Source organism: Mustelus asterias, chromosome 4 (genome assembly GCF_964213995.1).
Source record: "Mustelus asterias chromosome 4, sMusAst1.hap1.1, whole genome shotgun sequence".
In the NCBI taxonomy this organism is placed as follows: domain Eukaryota; kingdom Metazoa; phylum Chordata; class Chondrichthyes; order Carcharhiniformes; family Triakidae; genus Mustelus; species Mustelus asterias.
In genome coordinates, this window is record NC_135804.1 from 104,957,213 (window position 1) to 104,976,378 (window position 19,166).

The following is a 19,166-nucleotide window of genomic DNA, read 5'->3' on the forward strand; positions in this document are numbered from 1 at the left end:
ACTGATTACCGTCTCCAGTTAGGATAAAGGGACATAGTGCTTTCTCATTTTCAAGACCCTGGGAATAATGGCTAAGACAGGCTAGTACATTCCAGTCCTCTTGGAATACACCTACTTGGGGTTAAAAGCCTGGTGCTACCAGCCTGTGCTGTTATGTCTGTCTGTCAGTCTGTGTGCTGTGAGAAAAGCAGCTGAAAGCTTGCCACATTGAAGGTGATATAGTAACTGAGGCAGGCTCCCTGCAAAGGTAGCCAGGTTTTGCAGGAACATCCAAAATTCTCTCTCCTTCTGTGAAAATCAATAAGGCACAGATGGACCGCAGCTGGAAAAGAACTGAAATCTCGACCAGATTATCGAACTATGGGACACCCGAACCAGCAGAAGCAAACTATGCTGAGAACAATTGTAATGGATGCAAAGTGTCATCATCTATACCTCGAAACTCAAGAACTGTTCTGTATAACAAGGGAAAGGGATTCTTGTTAGGTTAAACGTTCGTTGCTACAGCAGAGGATGGATTGAATAAACAGTCCTTGAGTTTTGAGGAGTAGGTGATGACACTTTGCGTCCATTACAATTGTTCTCAGCATAGTTTGCAGGGGCCCTGCCTCAGTTACTATATCACACAGAGCCAGTCATCCCATCAACCGGGTTTGTGACACTTAGTAGATATCCCAGTCGGACGGTGACAAATCGAGGGTCTCACCCAGATCAATAACTTTTAGGGAACCCCACCTAGGGCAGGTTGTAACAGGATGAAAGTTGGTAATTTGAACATTTGAGAAATCAATCCTCAACATGATGAAGGTGCAGATGTTTGTTTCAACATAGTATTTGAGAGAGCAGAGGTGGGGCAGTGGGAATGGTGAGGACTGACAAGAATGTCTTTTTGTTAATTATTTCACTGAATGTGGGCATCGCTGGCTAGGACAGCGTTTATTCCACATTCTTTCCTTGAGAAGATGGTGGTGAGCCAACCAATTGAACTGCTGCAGTCCATATGGTGTAGGTACACCCAGAGTTCCAGGATTTGGACCCAGAAACAGTGAAGGAACAACAAGCAGATGAAGCAACATCCAAGTCAGGATGGTATGTGGCTTGGTGGGGAACCTGCATGTGGTGGTGTTCCCATATATCTGCTGCCCTTGTACTTCTAGGTAGGACACGTCATGGGTTTGGAAGGTTCTGCTGAAGGAGCCTTGGTGAGTTGTAGATGGTACACACTGCTGCCACTGTGCATTGGTGGTCGAGGGGTGAATGTTAAAGGTGTTTGGCTGGGTGCCAATCCTGTGAGCTGCTTTGCCTGGATGGTGTCAAGATTCTTGAGTGTTGTTGGAGCTGCACTCATCCAGGCAAGTCAAGAGTATTTAATCACCTGTGCCTTGTAGATGGTGGACAGGCTTTGGAAAGTCAGTAGGAGACAGAGGCATAGTGGTATTGTCACTGGACTAATAATCCAGAGACCCAAGATAATATTCTGGGGACTTGTGCCAGAATTGGGAGAACTGTCTCACAGCTAGTCATGCACTACCACCGTACCAAATGTAATAGATTTTGAACAGATTTAGTAACTCAAGTATGGGCAACCATAAGGCACTGTGGGCCATCAAGCAGCGGCAGATGGTCATTGCCTGGCATTTTTGTAGCTTGAATTTTATTTGCCATTTGTCAGCCCAAGCTTGGATATTGTCCAGGTCTTGCTGCATATGGGCATGGACTACTTCAGTATCTGAGGAGTCACAAATAGTGCTGAACATTGTGTAATCATCAGCAAACATCTGGATTTCTGATCTTATGATGGGTGGAGGGTGGTATTTGATGAAGCAACTGAAAATGGTTGGGCCGAGGACACTACCCTGAGGAACCTTTACTCTGAGAAACATATAATGTTTGAATAATTCAGCAGTTCTGTCAACATCTATCTCTCTTATTAAATGCTTGCAGAGCTGTTGAGTGTTTCCAGTGTCCTCTGTTCTTGTTTCAGATTCCAGTACTTTGCTTATATTATGATATTGGCTGCTTATGTAAAGTGACTATTGCGTGCTTTTTTCGCAGCTTCAAGCATAGGAGCATCACTCAGTCTTTCGACTTTCTTTTTCCAGGCTACCTTCTGAAGATTCTGCAGAACCACACAGTCCATGCGTGTGACGGAGATCGCCTCTCAGTGAGCTGCCCACCTCAGACAGCCATCAGCGTTCTGTCGGCTTTCTATGGTCGGCGTGTTCCCAGTGAACACCTATGTCCCAGTACTAGAAATACTTCAGCTGAAAGCACTAATTGTGCTGCACTCACTGCGCTACCGGTGGGTAAAGTAAAGTAAAGTAAAGTTTATTTATTAGTCACAAATAAGGCTTACATTAACACTGCAATGAAGTTACTGTGAAATTCCCCTAGTCACCACAGTCCAGCACCTTTTTGGGTCAATGCACCTAACCAGCACGTCTTTCAGAATGTGGGAGGAAACCGGAGCACCCGGAGGAAACCCACGCAGACATGGGGAGAACCTGCAAAGTCCACACAGACAGTGACCCAAACCGGGAATCGAACCCGGGTCCCTGGTGCTGTGAAGCAGCAGTGCTAACCACTGTTGCACACAGCTTGAAAATGCAAATTAATTACTTCAAACACAATTTCTAAATTTGTGGAGGACAACAAATTGCGTGGCGGGGGCGTGGGGTGGCGGGGGTTGGGGGGGGAGGTGGTGGGGGTGGGGGGGGGTGGAATTGTCAATGCTGCACCAAATTGAAAGGTGACACTGATTCACTTACAGAATAGGAATATCATTGACAAATGAATTTCAACACAGTTATCACAGAATCATAGCTGACCACAATCCCAACCAGGCCCTATCCGCATAACCTCATGCATTACCCTAGCTAGTCCTCCTGACACTAAGGGGCAATTTAGCATGGCGAATCCATCTAATCCGCACATCTTTGGACTGTGGGATGAAACCGGAGCACTCAGAAACCCACGCAGACACGGAGAAAATGTGCAAACTCCACACAGACAGTGACCCAAGCCGGGAATCGAACCTGGGTCTCTGATGCTGTGAGGCAGCGGTGTTCATAGAATCATAGAAACCCTACAGTGCAGAAGGAGGCCATTCGGCCCATCGAGTCTGCACCGATCACAATCCCACCGAGGCCCTACCCCCACATATTTACCCGCTAATCCCTCTAGCCTACGCATCACAGGACTCTAAGGGGCAATTTTTAACCTGGCCAATCAACCTAACCCGCACATCTTTGGACTGTGGGAGGAAACCGGAGCACCCGGAGGAAACCCACGCAGATACGAGGAGAATGTGCAAACTCCACACAGACAGTGACCCGAGCCGGGAATCGAACCCGGGACCCTGGAGCTGTGAAGCAGCAGTGCTAACCACTGTGCTACCGTGCACACCGTTATGTGTGCAGTTTGGCAAAGAAAATAAGGAGACCACATTTAACTTGGAAAGTAAGAATGTAAATGAGGCAGATGAGCAAAGGAATCCCTACAGTGCAGAAGGAGGCCATTTGGCCCATTGAACCAGCACCAACAACAATCCCACCCAGGACCCATCCCCGTAACCTAAAGTATTTACCCAGCTAATTTCCCTGACACCAAGGGGCAATTAGCATGGCCAATCAGCCTAACCTGCACATCTTTGGATTGAGAGGGGAATCTGGAGGAAACCCATGCAGATATAGGGAGAACGTGCAAACTCCACACAGTCACCTGAGGCTGGAATTGAACCTCTGTCGCTGGCACGATCTGATTCCTGCAATTGGGGGAGTGGTGGGGACCTAAGCTCTCCCGCAAGCCCCTTGCTCACATTAGAGGATGCTATCACACATGCGCAGATCCTTTCTTCTGTGCAAGACCAGAGAGATCTGTCAGTCACCCACACCCTCAGATGTAACCCACACCCCCAATCACTGGCCTCCCTGGCTGATCACCCCCCCACCCCGCTGGATACTGCTCTGATAATCTCCCTACCCCCGGCCGATTGCCGCCCTGGTTGATCGCACCCTTCCCCAACCTCCCCCGGTTGGGTTGATCACCACCCCGGCAGATTGCCAATTGCAGAGTGCGCAGCTCCTCCACCCCCCCTTCCCCTTAAGCTTCACCCCATCATGGCTCCACCCCATCCCCACAGGTCCCGTCCCTATCATGGCCCCACTCCTTGACACCGCCTAGTGCCTGGGTGCCCAGTGGACAGTGCCAGACTGGCAGTGCTAGGGTCCCAGGTTGGCACTGCCAGGGTCCCCAGGCTGGCAATGCCAGGTTGGCACTGCCCAAGGGGCACTTCCCCCTGGCCCTGAACAGTCCCATCAGCGAGACCGTTAAGGCAAGTCAGCTCAGACAATTCAGTTCCGGACTCACTAATTATATTAAAATGAAGATTTAAATATTTAAATCAGCCTCGTGTCCTTCCCAGGAGCGAGGTTGATCACGCTGGAAATCTGGGGCCAGTAAGATCGCGAGAAGTGAGAAACTGGGCGCAAACCCGGTTTTTCGCCTCTTATGTGAACATATTGGCTTGACCAGGTCTATTGACCGGTGGGACTTGTCGGTAAGATTGCCCCCAGAGTGTTTCCTGCTGAAGGCGCCAACGTGATTTCAGACTGAATCTTATGCCTCATTAGTGAAAATATTATGCCCATGAGATTCACGTTCCCTCGGATTCACCCGCCCTGCAATAACATCATCGCTGTAATCACTGGGGAGCTCCATACAGACAGCACTTGTTCCAGAATGACTGCAGGGGATGGCAGCCAGCAAGTCCGCACCTCGCTTTTCATAGGGGGCCCTTATCAGACTGTTTGATGGAGTGGAGCAGAGGTGGGATACACTTCACCCCCACTCCAGGGGACGGACTTCCAGCAGGGTTACCACCCCTGCCTGGGATGCAATGGCAGCCCTGGTCAGTGCAAGCGCACTCCAGAAGAGGATGGGGCAGCAGTGTTGGAGGAAGATGAATGATCTTCTTCACTCAGCCAGGATAAGTGAACCATCCCCAGTCTCCCACTGGACCCCCTTGCACTTCCAACCCCACCTCAGGAGTTGCCAACATCAGGCACCAGGTTCCCCCCTCCCTCCCATAATCACCATCTTCCCCCAGTAGCTGCTATGCTCCGCACACTCCAGCTCCCACCCAAGCCCCACGTCTGCCATATCTCATCATCTTCACTCTCACCACTCCCACCTACACTCTGTGTCATTGCTGGACAAAATCACAACAAGTGTGAGCGGATGCAGCCAGATGGAGTCATGCCCGGGCTCTGAACCCTCACATGTTTCGAGAAGTGTGCCCTCGAGCTGGCCGGGGAGGAGCCATGGCTGTACTGCTGGTGAAGTGGGGACAGCAGATAAATGTGAGAACCCCAAGACAAGCTTCCATTCCCAAAGCCTCAAGTGAGTAACCAATGTTCTCTCCGTATCCCCTGTAATGCACTGATGCCATGTGCCTTCTCTTGCAGGCCAAGGAGCCAAACTGGCTGGGCAATCCTCGGACCCCCAAGACACACCAGACTCCAGTAGCTCCGAGGTGGACCTCTTCAACTCCACCATTGAAGAGGCATCACAGATCACCCACACCCAGCGCCAGAGCAGATACTCACACCTCGGTGGGATCACTAAGCAGACAGGCTTCTGGGTCACTCACTGGTGAGCACCTCACAGCTGGAGATCCACAGCTGGCGGAGGCGGGGACATCCCAGGGAACCGGCACTCAGAGGAATGTCAGGGCCCAGGACACTGCTGGTTCCCTGGCCAATGATATGTCCCTGGACCTGCTCATTCCCGAGCTGCTGGAGCTGCAAAGGCAGAGTCGTGAGCATCAGGAGGGGATGACAACATCCCTCCTTGGACTTCAATGCTGACTGGAGGAGTCCCATCACCTTCTGTCTGAGGAGAATGTGCTGTTACTGTAGCACAACAAAGCAAACACTGCGAGGGTGGCACCCACAGTGGAGACCTTGGGGCAGGATGTGTACTCCATGGCAGGGGATGTCTGCACCGTGGCTCAGCTCATGACCGCTATGTCTGGGGGCATGAACTCCAGGGTGCAGGGCTTTAACTGCATGGTGCAGGCACTGGTGGGAATCCATGAATGTCAGCGCCAGAGGACAACTGGATCTCACTCCAGCTGCCTCTCCATCCCATGGCGGAGCACAGGAGCACCCGGAAAACCCAAAGGGAAGAGGATCTGCAGGAGTACATCCTGGGGTCCTCCAGCCAGGGGACACTAGACATCTTCAGCCCATCTGGCACTCATTCCCTGTCAACGACACACCTTCAGCCCCGGACCCCGAGGAGGGAAGCAGTCAAACATCTGTGCCGCCCGAAGGCAGGCATTGTCGCTCAAGGTCCCGACCCCCCTGGGATGCCTGCCAAGGTCATCTCAGGCAAAGGGGTGTAGAAGTCAGCAGGATGCCTCAACATCAACTGTGGATTATGGGGATACACCTTGACATGAGCATGAGGAAGATTGAGAAACCGTAGGCCTTTAGTGGGCAGGGTGAATATAGACACTAGTGTAGATAGGTCACCATTGTATTGAATGTTTGGCATTAAACTTCACTCTGTTCACCCACAGAGCCTCCACCCTGTCTGTCCATGCCACCAAGCTTTGGGGAACCACCACACTCACCCAGTGCCTCATTCCTGTGGAATGTGAGAATGGCAGTGCCACAGGCAACGCAGTAAGGAGACGCTGCTGCTAAGTCCCCCACCCCACCTCACGGGAGCCCATCCTCCCAATCTTCATCCATGGATGAGTGAACCCCCTCACCCCCCTCCATCAAAGCCCACCCCTTTCATGTCTAACAGTGTTCCCTAATGATCACGAGGCCAAGGACTGTCGAGGTGCTGCCACACTGCCCATCTTGGCTAGAAGATGGATGTGAGCACCACCCCCCTGAGGTGGGTGGGGATTGTAGCAGCTGACACTGTGAATCCCGCATTTCTAAGTCCTATGATAGGCCCATTCGATGGCCGGATGTGTTCAGCTCTCAGTCAGGCTAGAGTCACAGTAAGAAGTCTCACAACACCAGGATAAAGTCCAACAGGTTTATTTGGAATCACGAGCTTTTGGAGCGCTGTCCCTTCCACAGGTGAGTGCCGAGGCTGGAGTCAGACATATCGCTGAGGATGAGAGGAGCATCGCTCTCTCTGTCCTCAATACAAGTTATCGTCATTCTCCTGCAGAGTCTGGCCATTAACTTCGGCGCCCTGTCCATGATGCCTGGCAACATACTGCTGGCATCATATAACTGGTGAGATGTTAGTCTCCATGGTGGGAGAGCTAGTCGCTCCTGTTCCTGCTCGTCCCCGGAGTGAGACACTATGAGGCCATTGCTAGCGAGTCGGCCCAGTTGGGCTCTGACCACTAACCAGGGTTCTTCCGCCTCCTCCTGTGTGTAACCCTCACTGCCCTTCTCGACATCCTCCTCATCTCCACCAGGTCTCCCGTCTGCAGCGCCAAGTTGTGGAGAGTGCAGCGGACTACAGAAATGCGGGAGATCCTCCGGGGGGCTGTATTGTAGAGCACCCCCCGCTGAGCGGTGCAGGCAGCTGAACCGCATCTTCAGCAGGCCAATCGCCTGCTTAGCAGCATGTGCGTTGCAGCGTGAGCCTCGTTATAATGAGGCTGCCATTCCCGCAGACACAGAGAGCAGGCCCCCAATCACCCCAGTATGTTTGTTTTACACTCTCACCGCACACTAAGATAAGCCAATGAGCAAGAAAGGAATAATGATTGATAAGGTTAGTTGAGGATATGATGGGGCCACATGCTTATGATGTTTTTAACCAAGGTTGTCCAACAGAGCCCAGTTCAATGGAATATGCTGAAACAAATGAAGTTCTGGATTGATGTTATGGTGTGACTAAGAATGAGATTGCTCTGATGTTGCATTCTATGAAAGGAAGCAGTTGCCAAGTGAGATTGTGACAAGGACATCCTCAAATTTAAAAAAATTCTCTTGTCACTGTGGGTATGGCCTGATGGAAATCAAGCACCGAAATATGTTTGTAGAATGCCTAAAGAACCATAAAATCCAAGCTGAGCTTTTTGAGCAGAGGCTGAGGTGGACAGAGACCACAAAGATGAGACATGAGGCAGCAGCAGGCATTCAGGGGCAGTGACCATCATCCTTTCTGAAGCTTCCCCTGTGTGTCTCAGCGCTGTGGCTGTTTCTGTGATATGGGTTACCTGGCAGTACGTCTTTCAGCTGCTAGTGGGGCGCCTGATCCATGTGTGCACACACCTTCCCATTCCTCTCCCTGATCTGGTGTGGGACTGTGAATGAAGGGAATCCCATGAGGTGTGCCAAGGTCCAGCGCTCATGTGGGATTGGAAGGGAGAGAGGTCTTGGGTCAGTGACACTTGTTGGGTGTGAGGGGAGTTAGGACAGGGCTGGCCTGAGTTGGGGGTCTATGCATGCCGACAGGACAATGCCAGACAGTGAGAGGTTAACAGGTCCAGGTATGCAGGGGCCCGGATGTCCTCTGTGCATGGTTCCCATGGAGCCAAAAGGTGAGAGCTGAGACTGGACATAGAGAACAAAGAACAACAAAGAACAAAGAACAATACAGCACAGGAACAGGCCCTTCGGCCCTCCAAGCCCGCGCCGCTCCCCGGTCCAGGATTGAATCCTGAATCCAGGATCCCCGCCCAATTTTCCAGCCTATCTACATCCTAATATCCTATCCACCGAGCTGTCCCTCACAGCTACGATGCTTTGTTCATCACAACCTATTAACTCACCCCCACCCCCCCATTCCAGACCATGTGATCTCCAGGGAGAGGCGAAAACCCAGAGTGAAAACCCCAGGGCCAATATGGGGAAAAGAAATCTGGGAAATTCCTCTCCGACCCCCTGAGGCGATCGAAACGAGTCCAGGAGATCACACTGGCCCTGATCAGAAAATGCTTCCTAACCCTATTCATTTCCACTTCTGCTTTACGAACACCATCTGAATTCCCTGCCCCCGAGACAGGTTCCCAACACTTTTGACATTCAGATGCCTGAAGCTGATATGGATCTGATTAGCTGCAATACTTCAAAGAGTCAATGGAAGCTTCCCTGATCCGACCCCCCCACTTCACTTTCCTCCAACTTGGACCCCGGTTGCCCCCATTGAGCCGGACGTCATGCCCCCCAACAAAGATAAAAATATTTAATAGTGAACACTTACGTCCTAGATCCCCCTCAGATGCCTTGCTGCCAGGTTCCCGCTTTTCAAAAGCAACACATGACTTCGGCCACATGACTTCCGGTAGCAAGAAGGGGGTGGGGAGAATATTACGTGGCTGCTGTATCTGGGGTCAGTCCCATTAATGACATTTAAATGAAGCAATTGGGGTGGCACAGTGGCTCAACTGCTGCCTCACAGCACCAGGGACCCGGGTTCAATCCCAACCTCGGTACACTGTCTGTGTGGAGTTTGCACATTCTCCCCATGTCTGTGTGGGTTTACTCCGGGTGCTCCGGTTTCCTCCCACAGTCCAAAGATATTTGGGTTAGGTTGATTGGCCATGCTAAATTGCCCCTAGTGTCAGGGGGATTGGCAGGGTGAATAGGTGGGGTTATGGGAATAGGGCCTGGGTGGGATTGCAGTTGGTAAGACTTGATGGGCCGAATGGCCTCTTTCTGCACTGTAGGGATTCTATGATTCTATTTGCATAATAATTGGGTTACCACCCACTCTGGGCGGGTACCCAATCAGGACTGGCGGGGCGGGTGGAGTGAATCCCGAGAGCCCTCACGCCTGTTGGGAATCTCAATTTTCGGTCGATGCCCCATTCACCGGGACATCGGAATTCCTGTGGGCCCTCTGGAGAGGTCGGAGAATTGTCCCGATCAATGTACCGGAGCAAAAATAGATGCAAGAGGCACCAGGGTGGCCCTTGCTGTGGGGTTTATTAAATATTAACTGAAATGGTTTCAGCAACTTTCAGCCATGACTGGATAAACTTCTGATGCTTCAGATAATTTACTGATTATATTAAAAATCAGTTTTGTTATGCATTGGCTCAACTGCATGCTGAGAAATCACCACATGTGCAGAGTGGCACTGGGGGTTTCAGGTACAAGCTCTAACCTGGGAACACACTGAAAACTGGATTCTGTAGTATCTCTTGCTTTAGCTGGGACCTGCTTGGGAAAAAGGAAAAATTGGGAAATGTTATTGGCAGTTTAGTTCATCATGATCAGATTTGTGCACCTTGGATAGTAAACACATTTGTCCTTTTTACAGAAAGTTTTTGATGAATGTCAGGACCAGCGCTCCTGCCAGTTTTCAGTCAACAGTCGAGTCTTTGGTCTCGATCCCTGTCCTGGGACCAACAAATATCTGATTGTTTCATTTAAATGCAAACCTGGTAAGTCCAAAAGCAGATAGTGATTTTTAGCAAGCAACACAAATGGCTCTGATCTCACACAGCTGCGTACCCGCTCCTGGTGCCATACTTACCTTGCTTTGATTTGATTTGATTTGATTTATTGCCACATGTATTAACCTACAGTGAAAAGTATTGTTTCTCAAGCACTATACAGACAAAGCATACCATTCATAGAGAAGGAAACGAGAGAGTGCAGAAAGTAGTGTTACAGTCATAGCTAGGGTGTAGAGAAAGATCAACTTAATGCAAGGTAGGTCCATTCAAAAGTCTCTTGCAGCAGGGCAGAAGCTGTTCTTGAGTCTGTTGGTACGTGACCTCAGACTTTTATATCTTTTTCCCGACAGAAGAAGGTGGAAGAGAGAATGTCTGGGATGCGTGGGGTCCTTAATTATGCTGGCTGCTTTTCCAAAGCAGCAGGAAGTGTGGACAGAGTCAATGGATGGGAGGCCAGTTTGTGTAATGAACTGGGCTACATTCATGACCTTTTGTAGTTTCTTATGTTCTTGGGCAGAGCAGGAGCCATACCAAGCTGTGATACAACCAGAAAGAATGCTTTCTATGGTGCATCTGTAAAAGTCAGTGAGAGTCATAGCTGACATGCTAAATTTCCTTAGTCTTCTGAGAAAGTAGAGGCATTGGTAGGCTTTCTTAACTATAGTGTTGGCATGGGGGGACCAGGACAGGTTGTTGGTGATCTGGACACCTAAAAACTTAAAGGTCCCAACCCTTTCTACTTCAACCCCGTTGATGTAGACAGGGACATGTTCTCCTTTACGCTTCCTGAAGTCGATGACAATCTCCTTCGTTTTGTTGACATTGAGGGAGAGATTATTGTCGCCGCACCAGGATCAGGAAACAGGGGAGTTTGTTCAGGCAACATGAAGTTTGAATTCTAACAAATGGACACGACTTAGCCACTCATCCCAATCCCCATTCCTGTTTTCCAGTCTGAGCTCATTTTTTCTTCCTTTATGTTACAGATGGACACAAAAGTAAACTTGTGTGTGAGAATGAGGAATTATTACTCCAGTGTCAGAACCAAAGCATCCTTGTCATTTACGCTGCAAGTTTTGGACGAACCCTCCATGGCAACATGGATTGCCCCTCAGTGAATAACACAACGCCAGATATCGGTGAGTCTATAACCAGGGGGTTGGAATTTGCTGTGCGCTTCCAGCACTTTCCGCTTTTGTTTCAGATTTCCAATATCCTCAGTATTTTAGTTTTTATTCCACTCTGCTGTCACGTAGGCACCTTCCAGCAAGGAGCAAGAACCCTTTGGTTTATTTCCCCCTCTTCCTGAGTCTTATTATCACCCTTCCTGAGATTAACTAACACAGCACATTTTGGGTATGGAGATCTGAAGTCCGTTTGGTTCATATATCTCAGTGCTGCACCCAGTGACACAGCTTACTGAGTGATTGGGGAGTTCACAGCTTTTATTAACTGGTAATTGACTTTAAACCTAATTAAACTTTTTCTAACACAGTCTACACTTTGTTTTAATTGTCCAATTTGCTCTGAGATCAAGTGAATGCAATAGATGTTAAATTAAGTGATAACTCTTTCATTAACAAGTGGTGAAATATTGCAGTCATTCAAAAAGTGTAAAATGCTTGACAAATCTGAATTAGGACCATGTTCAGTGAGAATGAGAGAACTCTTTAGGATTCACATTGCAGTAAGTTAGTTTGTTAATTCTGTTTCATAGGGCTGAATCTTTCTGGGGGGCTGGGGTGTATTTCTTATTTTCCTCCAACCCCCCGAGGGAGAAATGTCAGGCATCAACCGACCCACGTTAAACAAGGCCGCCCAACCCCAGAGCAATAACACGCTTCAGGTGGCATGGACCAGCAGCTCTGGCAGTCCCAGCAGTGCCAGAATGTAGTAATGGGCACTGCTGGGACTGCAAGCAATCCCACCGCTGAAGAGGGCATGGCCACTGTAGAGGTAAGTTGGGGGATTTTGAAGAGGAAGGATTGGGACACCTTGAGGGTGGGGAAAGGAGGGGGCAGGGGTTTTGGGGGGCGGGGGAGATGTATTTTTAGGGGGTACGGCCTTGGATGTGCATAGGGCACCTCCTAAAGGACATATCCCCTTTCCTTCCTGCCTTTTAAGCAATTAGTTTAAAAAATGGCCTGCCCATTCCTACCCACTGGCTCACACCAACTGCCTTATGGTGTCAACAGAATACCTGGGTCATTGAACTTGGTAATGCTCTTTGTGTGAACAATAAATTCTGACACCAGCCCTAAGTTTGCCTTTTCTTGCTCATGTTTTAATTTGAAGTAGTGTTCTGGATTTACTTCTTTTAAATTGTTTCATACCTTATAAACCTCGAGGTGATCTTTCTAAAATAAGCCTTTCCAATACAGAAAGGTACAAATCCACACTAGATCAGCTGATCTTGGGCAGGATGACAGACAAATAATCCGACTGATTATTTAATATCCAGTACTAGATGAGCAAAAATGACTTATAATTAAATATTGGGAAGATTGAAACCATTTTCTTTCAGTCTCCACTCCAAATTTCATGCCGTAATTATCAACTCCATTTCTCTCCCAGCTGGCACCTGTCTGAGGCTAAACCAGATTGTTTGCAGCCATGGCGACATATTTGATTCCGAGATGAACTTCTGACCACAAATCCTGGCCATAACTAAGGCTATCTATTTTCACTTCCATTATGTTGTCCAACATCTCCCTTGCCTTAGTTCGCCTGCTGCTGAAAACTTTATTCATGCTTTTCTTACCTCTAGACTTGACACTTCCAACACAATCCTGGCCACCCTCCCCTTTTCTACCTTCCGTAAACCTGAGACCATCGAAAACCTTGTGACTCATACTAAATCCCATTCCCCTATCACCCCTGTCTCACCGACTTATGTTGGCTCCCGGACAAGCAATGTCTAGGTTTTAAAATTCTCATTCTTGTCATTCTTCCCTAATTCTGTGCTCTCCTGTAGCTCCATAAACATCCAGGATGTCTGAACCCATCTAATTCTGGCCTCCTGAGCATCATGATTTAATCCCTCCACAACCGGTGGCCGTGATTTCAGCTGCCTAGGCCCTAACTCTGGAACCACTGACCTAAACCTGAACACTCTCTACCTCTCTATCCACCCATCAGGCACTCCCTCAAAACCTTCCATTTTGATCAAGATTTTGATCATCCTGCCAAATATTTTCTTACGGGGTTCAGTATCATATTTTGTTTTACAATGCACTTGTGAAGCACCTTGGGATTTTTTTTTACATTAAAGGTGCTATGTAAATATAAGTGATTGTTGTATTGGCACTACATAGCAAGAAACAATTGGCCAGGACTCTGCTGCTGATTATCCACTATGCTGCAAAGTGCTCTTTTGTAGATGTTGGTTAAGGATGGGATTAAAAACTGAAGCACTTGTAGCTTGGTATTGATTTGTTTAATTCAGTTACAGTACATGAGGAATTTTAAAATAACTTCACTCGGGGAAATCATAGCCCAGCATAAATGACACAAATGTTTCAAAGATGAAGCAGACAATCTGGAGGAAGCTTGCTCAGCAGAAAATAAACCAGGCACCCCTGGATGCTGGTGTATAAATTGGCCTTTGGCAATCTCAGAAAAATCATACAAAGCACAGACAAGATAGACAAAACATACCATTCATAGAGAAGGAAAGGAGAGGGTGCAGAATATAGTGTCACAGTCATAGCTAGGGTGCAGAGAAAGATCATCTTAATATAAGGTAGATCCATTCAAAAGTCTGAAGGCAGCAGGGAAGAAGCTGCTTTTGAGCTGGTTGGTACGTGACCTCAGACTTTTGTATCTTTTTCCCGATGGAAGAAGGTGGAAGGGAGTATGCCCGGGGTACGTGACGTCCTTGATTATACTGGCTGCTTTTCTGAGACAGTGGGAAGTGTAGACAGACTCAGTGGATGGGAGGCTGGTTTGCGTGATGGACTGGGCTTCGTTTATGACGCTTTGCAGTTTCTTGCAGTCTTGGACAGAGCAGGAGCCATACCAAGCTGTGATACAACCAGAAAGAATGCTTTCTATGTGCATCTGTAAAAGTTGGTGAGTCATAGTGGGCATGCCAAATTTGCTTATGAAGGTAAGCATAGACACACTTAAGACCACAGGGAATGAGGTTTTAATTTGTGAAAGTAGTTTGAAAGACTAAAGACAAAAATATCTAGAGTAAAATGATCCAAAAATATCACTGATGCCTTCAAAACTGGTTATTCTCCCCACACCTGTACAATAAACTGCCAATATTTACTGCTTAGGATACACATATGGAGATTTCTGGGGTAAGTACAGGAATATAGTTGGTTCTTATGGAATGCCTTTGCAAGAGAACAGGAGAGGAGCAGAGATGGCTAATTGTGAAGAAATTAGATGGTGAAGTGCTTTGAATAACTTCCATTCCTTTCAGAATGCTTATCACCTATAGCATTAAGACGAATGTCATCGAAGTGCCATGGCAAACCTAATTGTTCGATCATTGCCAGTGCTGTGAGCTTCGGTGATCCCTGTTTCCCAGGAGTCCGCAAGCAACTCCAAGTGTCATACACATGTGGTAAGAAAATCAGAGACTTATAAACAATACTAGCAAAACAGATAAAACAATGTGTAATTGTTTGTATTTTTAAATTTCAGTTCCAAAAAAGCTGTTTGAAGAAGCTGGCCAAGGAGCAGTGAAGCCGTTCTTAATATCCGATTATACTCATGGTATCAATTCTAACATTTGACTTTGTTTATACATTTAACTAAAAGGAATGCTTTGCAAGTTATTTAGTTACTGAAACATGTTGGTGCTACATTATAGCAATTATTTTTTAATAGTTTTGTTACACTTTGAAGAGTTACCTAACAACAAATAGTTCTTGTCGCAAGTCATTGTACAAAAGCAGAGGAAACTAATAACTTACATCAATATAATTGGTAATTGCTGCAAGCTACTTGTAATTGAGCCATACAAGGAGGTTATTTAAATTATTATGGGGCAATATCGCAGGTGACAGTGTATTGGCAGCCTCTTTTACACCTTACTCGATCTTCTTTTCCAAAAGGAAAACCCATTTTTCACTTTAAAACAATAATGTAAATAAGACACAAAAACAGGAAAAAGCTGGAAAATCTCAGCAGGTCTGACAGCATCTGTGAAGAGAGAGTAGAGCCAACGTTTCAAGTCTAGATGACCCTTCATCAGAGCTGACAGGAAAGAGAGTCAGCAGAGATTTATACAATGAGGGTAGGGAGGGATGGTGGAATTGGACAAAGGGAATGTAAATGAACATGCAGAAGGCTGAGAAGGTGCTGAAAGTGTCCATTAAGTGATCAGAATGCGTGAATGGCAAAACAACATCCCAATGTAAATAAGATCCAGGTTCAACTTGACAATTAATTGACCTTACTTAAGTCAATACTAAGATGCCACAATTGAACTTTCCAGCCGAGACGTGGGAGAGGAAAATTTGGCCAGGGTTCTCAGACTGGATTGGTGTCCAATGATCACTATAGTGTGCACATGTAGATGGTAGATAGGACAGGACTGAGATCAACTGTACTGCCTTTTGTTTAAGGTTGCATGGTCTGCAGTGCTCACTATTATGGATCACATGAAGACTGACCTCCTGAGCAAAGCACTATAGGGATGTTGGTGTTTGTGTTCCAGGAGGGAAGTGGTGATAATTGGAACAAATATAAAATATGTCGAGAAACTGTATGGCCAATTTCAACAGTTGGCATTGTCACAGCCCCGCTGACTGAAGAATGAGCATTGAGTGAGAGACTGGGGGTGGGGGGCATCAAATTGTATCCTGGGAAGAAGCTGCACATTCAGGGAGGGAATAAAAAAGATCAGAAAATAAGCCATTCCTTAAGTTAGGCAAGAATAACCATAAGAAGAAATGTAATAGTGATTATAAATATATAAACTGTCTATTGGAAAATCTTGAAAGTAAATTTGAAAGTAAAAACAAAAATATATACTGATGCAATCTGCAAAAATTGGAAATGATGCCTCAATTCTAAAACCATTGTCTCCAAGGTTACTGGTATAGAGAGTAGGGCACTACTATTTACAATGTCCATATACAATTCATTTGACTGCTTTGTTAAAAGAAAAATGTAACTAATTTATTTTAACTCATTTCGCTCTGTGTACAAATGTGCTAATCTAACATTTTCAGAGCTTAATTCCAAGTCCGTGTACATTATTTTCATAATTTTCAGCTGAAAGTTGGCTGAGACACACTCTTCAGTGAATCCTTTGGACAGTACAGTACTGAACAGCGGAGATAGTCAGTTTTGATAGCACTCTGAGTTAGTTTGTACTTATTTGCTGCAGGTGGTTGGTATAATGGCCCAAGAATGTCCATGCTTTATGCCAAAGATGTCGTGATTGTTAGCAGTTCTCTGGCAACTCTTGCCCACATTAGGGGTATGTTTCTCTGTGCTGCCAATGTGTTCTAATAATGCTTTAAAATTTACAAAAAACTACATTCATTTGATAAATGGTCTAATTTTTCTGCAATTTGACAATATTCATTTTCCAACAACTTGCTAACATTCCTCTTATTTTCATTTATATTTTGGTCTATTGCCTCCAGGTTCTTGATAGCAATCCCAATTGTTTTAACATCCCCTCAACAAAGGTGCATATAGATTTGCCTTTTATAAAAGAAAGTATCTGAAGCAACTAACTTGATTGTAACTTGAATGAGCCAGTCTTTATTTTGCATGGCTCCGAGACTTGATATTATTTGAATATCCACGCCTAAGATCCCATTAACAGCTCAAGAGTACAGCAATAATGGCTAAAATGTGGGAATTCTTTCCAATGCTGCCATGTTTGACCAAATCCAAACTAAGCGCAAGATAGAGGTGGGACGTTGGGAGGAAATCCTGGCTTGGTTTTTAATTTTTTTTGAAATTTGGGGCAAATTCATTGGAAACGTTAATAACTAACAACATTATTGTGTATGAGAAAATGTATCTATGTTTGAGCCTGATTTTTAACAAGGAAGGGGAAGGGGTGGGGGGAGTTGAGGGAGGAAGAGGAAGTCAGTTTTCATTCAAGAATCACAAGGATCAGGAAGGAAGAGCTTTCCCTCAGGCTTTTGCTGCATTCAATGCTGGGCCTGATTTAAAATGTTTTTCCTTTTTCTGGCCACAGGTAGCCAGTTTGAGAGGTGGTAAGCTAAAGTACCAGCTTACAGTCAGGAAGTAAAGAGGGCGAAGGAGGAATCAAAAAGGCCGGTGGAAGAAGACAGTTTGGGGGGGGGGGGGGGGGGGGAGGAGAGGGGGGAGAGGTGGTCCGAAGAGATCAGATGGGCTGGGAAAGAGGGATGGGAGGGAAAGGAGAGATTAGAAAGATAGTGGTGGGAGATTGTGGTTCAGAGGCATTGTGTCTTGGTATGATGGAGTTTGGAAGATTAGATTGCTACATTGGGTGTGGCGTTGGGGAACAGCCAGACACAGGGTGGGTGGAAGATAGATGCAGGTTAGGTGGGTCAAGAGGACGCGCCATTGTTTCTTCTGGCATACAAGCAGCAGTCACCTGCTGGATCCTATAGTCCTTGCTTCTATTCAGTTGCCAAGGTCCAAGAAACCTGGATAGCCAGTTTAAACTTACAATGGAGGTAAAATGAGAGACATGCACCCTATTAAAAATTTAAATGACCAACCTGCCTTTTTGGAAATGGGTTGGTTGCCTACCTCCCTGTAACATCTGTTAAAACTGGAAGCGACTGAGTTTGAGATAATTTGAGTTCATGTTTGAGATCTTTAACAGATTAAACATTCCAGCCCAAACCACCTGTTTTGGGAGGTTAAAACTCTCCCCTTGGCCTCTGGTTTACAGTAATTTTCAGGAAGGCCATTCAAAAGCTAGCTGGGTGGCATCTCTGTTTCCGGATTGAATAAAAAGGTTTGATTTTTCTTGAATCTGCTTCATCCCAGGTCTCCCAGAGAAAGCAGCGCTGTACTTTGTGTCGGGCGTGTGTTCGGGCCTAGTATTCATCCTCTGTGCTTTTGGATTTCACGTGTTGGTGAGGCAAGACATTAGGAAGCTCCTTAGTGAGCCGCAGGACAATCAAGAAAGTGAAAACGAGGGCACCAAGGTTTCGGATGATGAGGATGATGCCTCTTCTGATGCTTCATTCCGACGGCTGACGAGACAATACCGAGCTTCAGACAATATCTTCAGCCCGGAGGTAACAGCTGTGATGGGAGACAGAGTGGAGCAGAAAGAACAAGGGGAGAAGGAAATGTGGCTGAATAAGGAGTCTAGTCCCTATGCAATCCAGAACCTGAATCAGCATCCACGATGAATGGCCAGAGTATTAAAAATGATATAGAGTCATGTGCTACTGAGTTAAAGGGTAAAAGTCACATCGACTTAAAAGTTTGTCAACTTCAAACTTCATCACGCCCGTGCTCACTGACCTACATTGGTTTCACATCAAGCAACTCTTTGATTTGGAAATTCTCATCCTTTTCAAATTTCTCCATGGCCTCACTCCTCCCTACATCTGCAACCTCCTCTAGCCACAATCCTCTGAGATAAAGGTGGAGTGGTGGCACAGCTGTTGGCACTGCTGCCTCACAGCACCAGGAATCTGGGTTCAAATGCGACCTTGGGTGGCTCTCTGTTTAGAGTTTGTGTGGATTTCCTCTGGGTACTCTGGTTCCCCTCCACAGTCCAAAGATGTACAAGTTAGGTGAATTGACCATACTAAATTGCCCCTTAAGTGTCACAAAGTGTGTAGGTTAGGGG

At 46.8% G+C, this 19,166-nt stretch overlaps 1 protein-coding gene across 1 annotated transcript; it reads left to right on the forward strand.

Moving 5' to 3' along the window:
• The first annotated feature begins 311 nt into the window (after positions 1-311).
• On the forward strand, positions 312-18,965 carry LOC144493155 (protein eva-1 homolog C). The gene is made up of 7 exons (XM_078212054.1): positions 312-481; positions 2,056-2,302; positions 10,249-10,372; positions 11,374-11,526; positions 14,820-14,963; positions 15,044-15,115; positions 18,350-18,965. The coding sequence occupies exons 1-7, from the start codon at positions 312-314 to the stop codon at positions 18,718-18,720; spliced, it is 1,281 nt and encodes a 426-aa protein (XP_078068180.1). The 3' UTR covers positions 18,721-18,965.
• Positions 18,966-19,166: the final 201 nt, after the last annotated feature.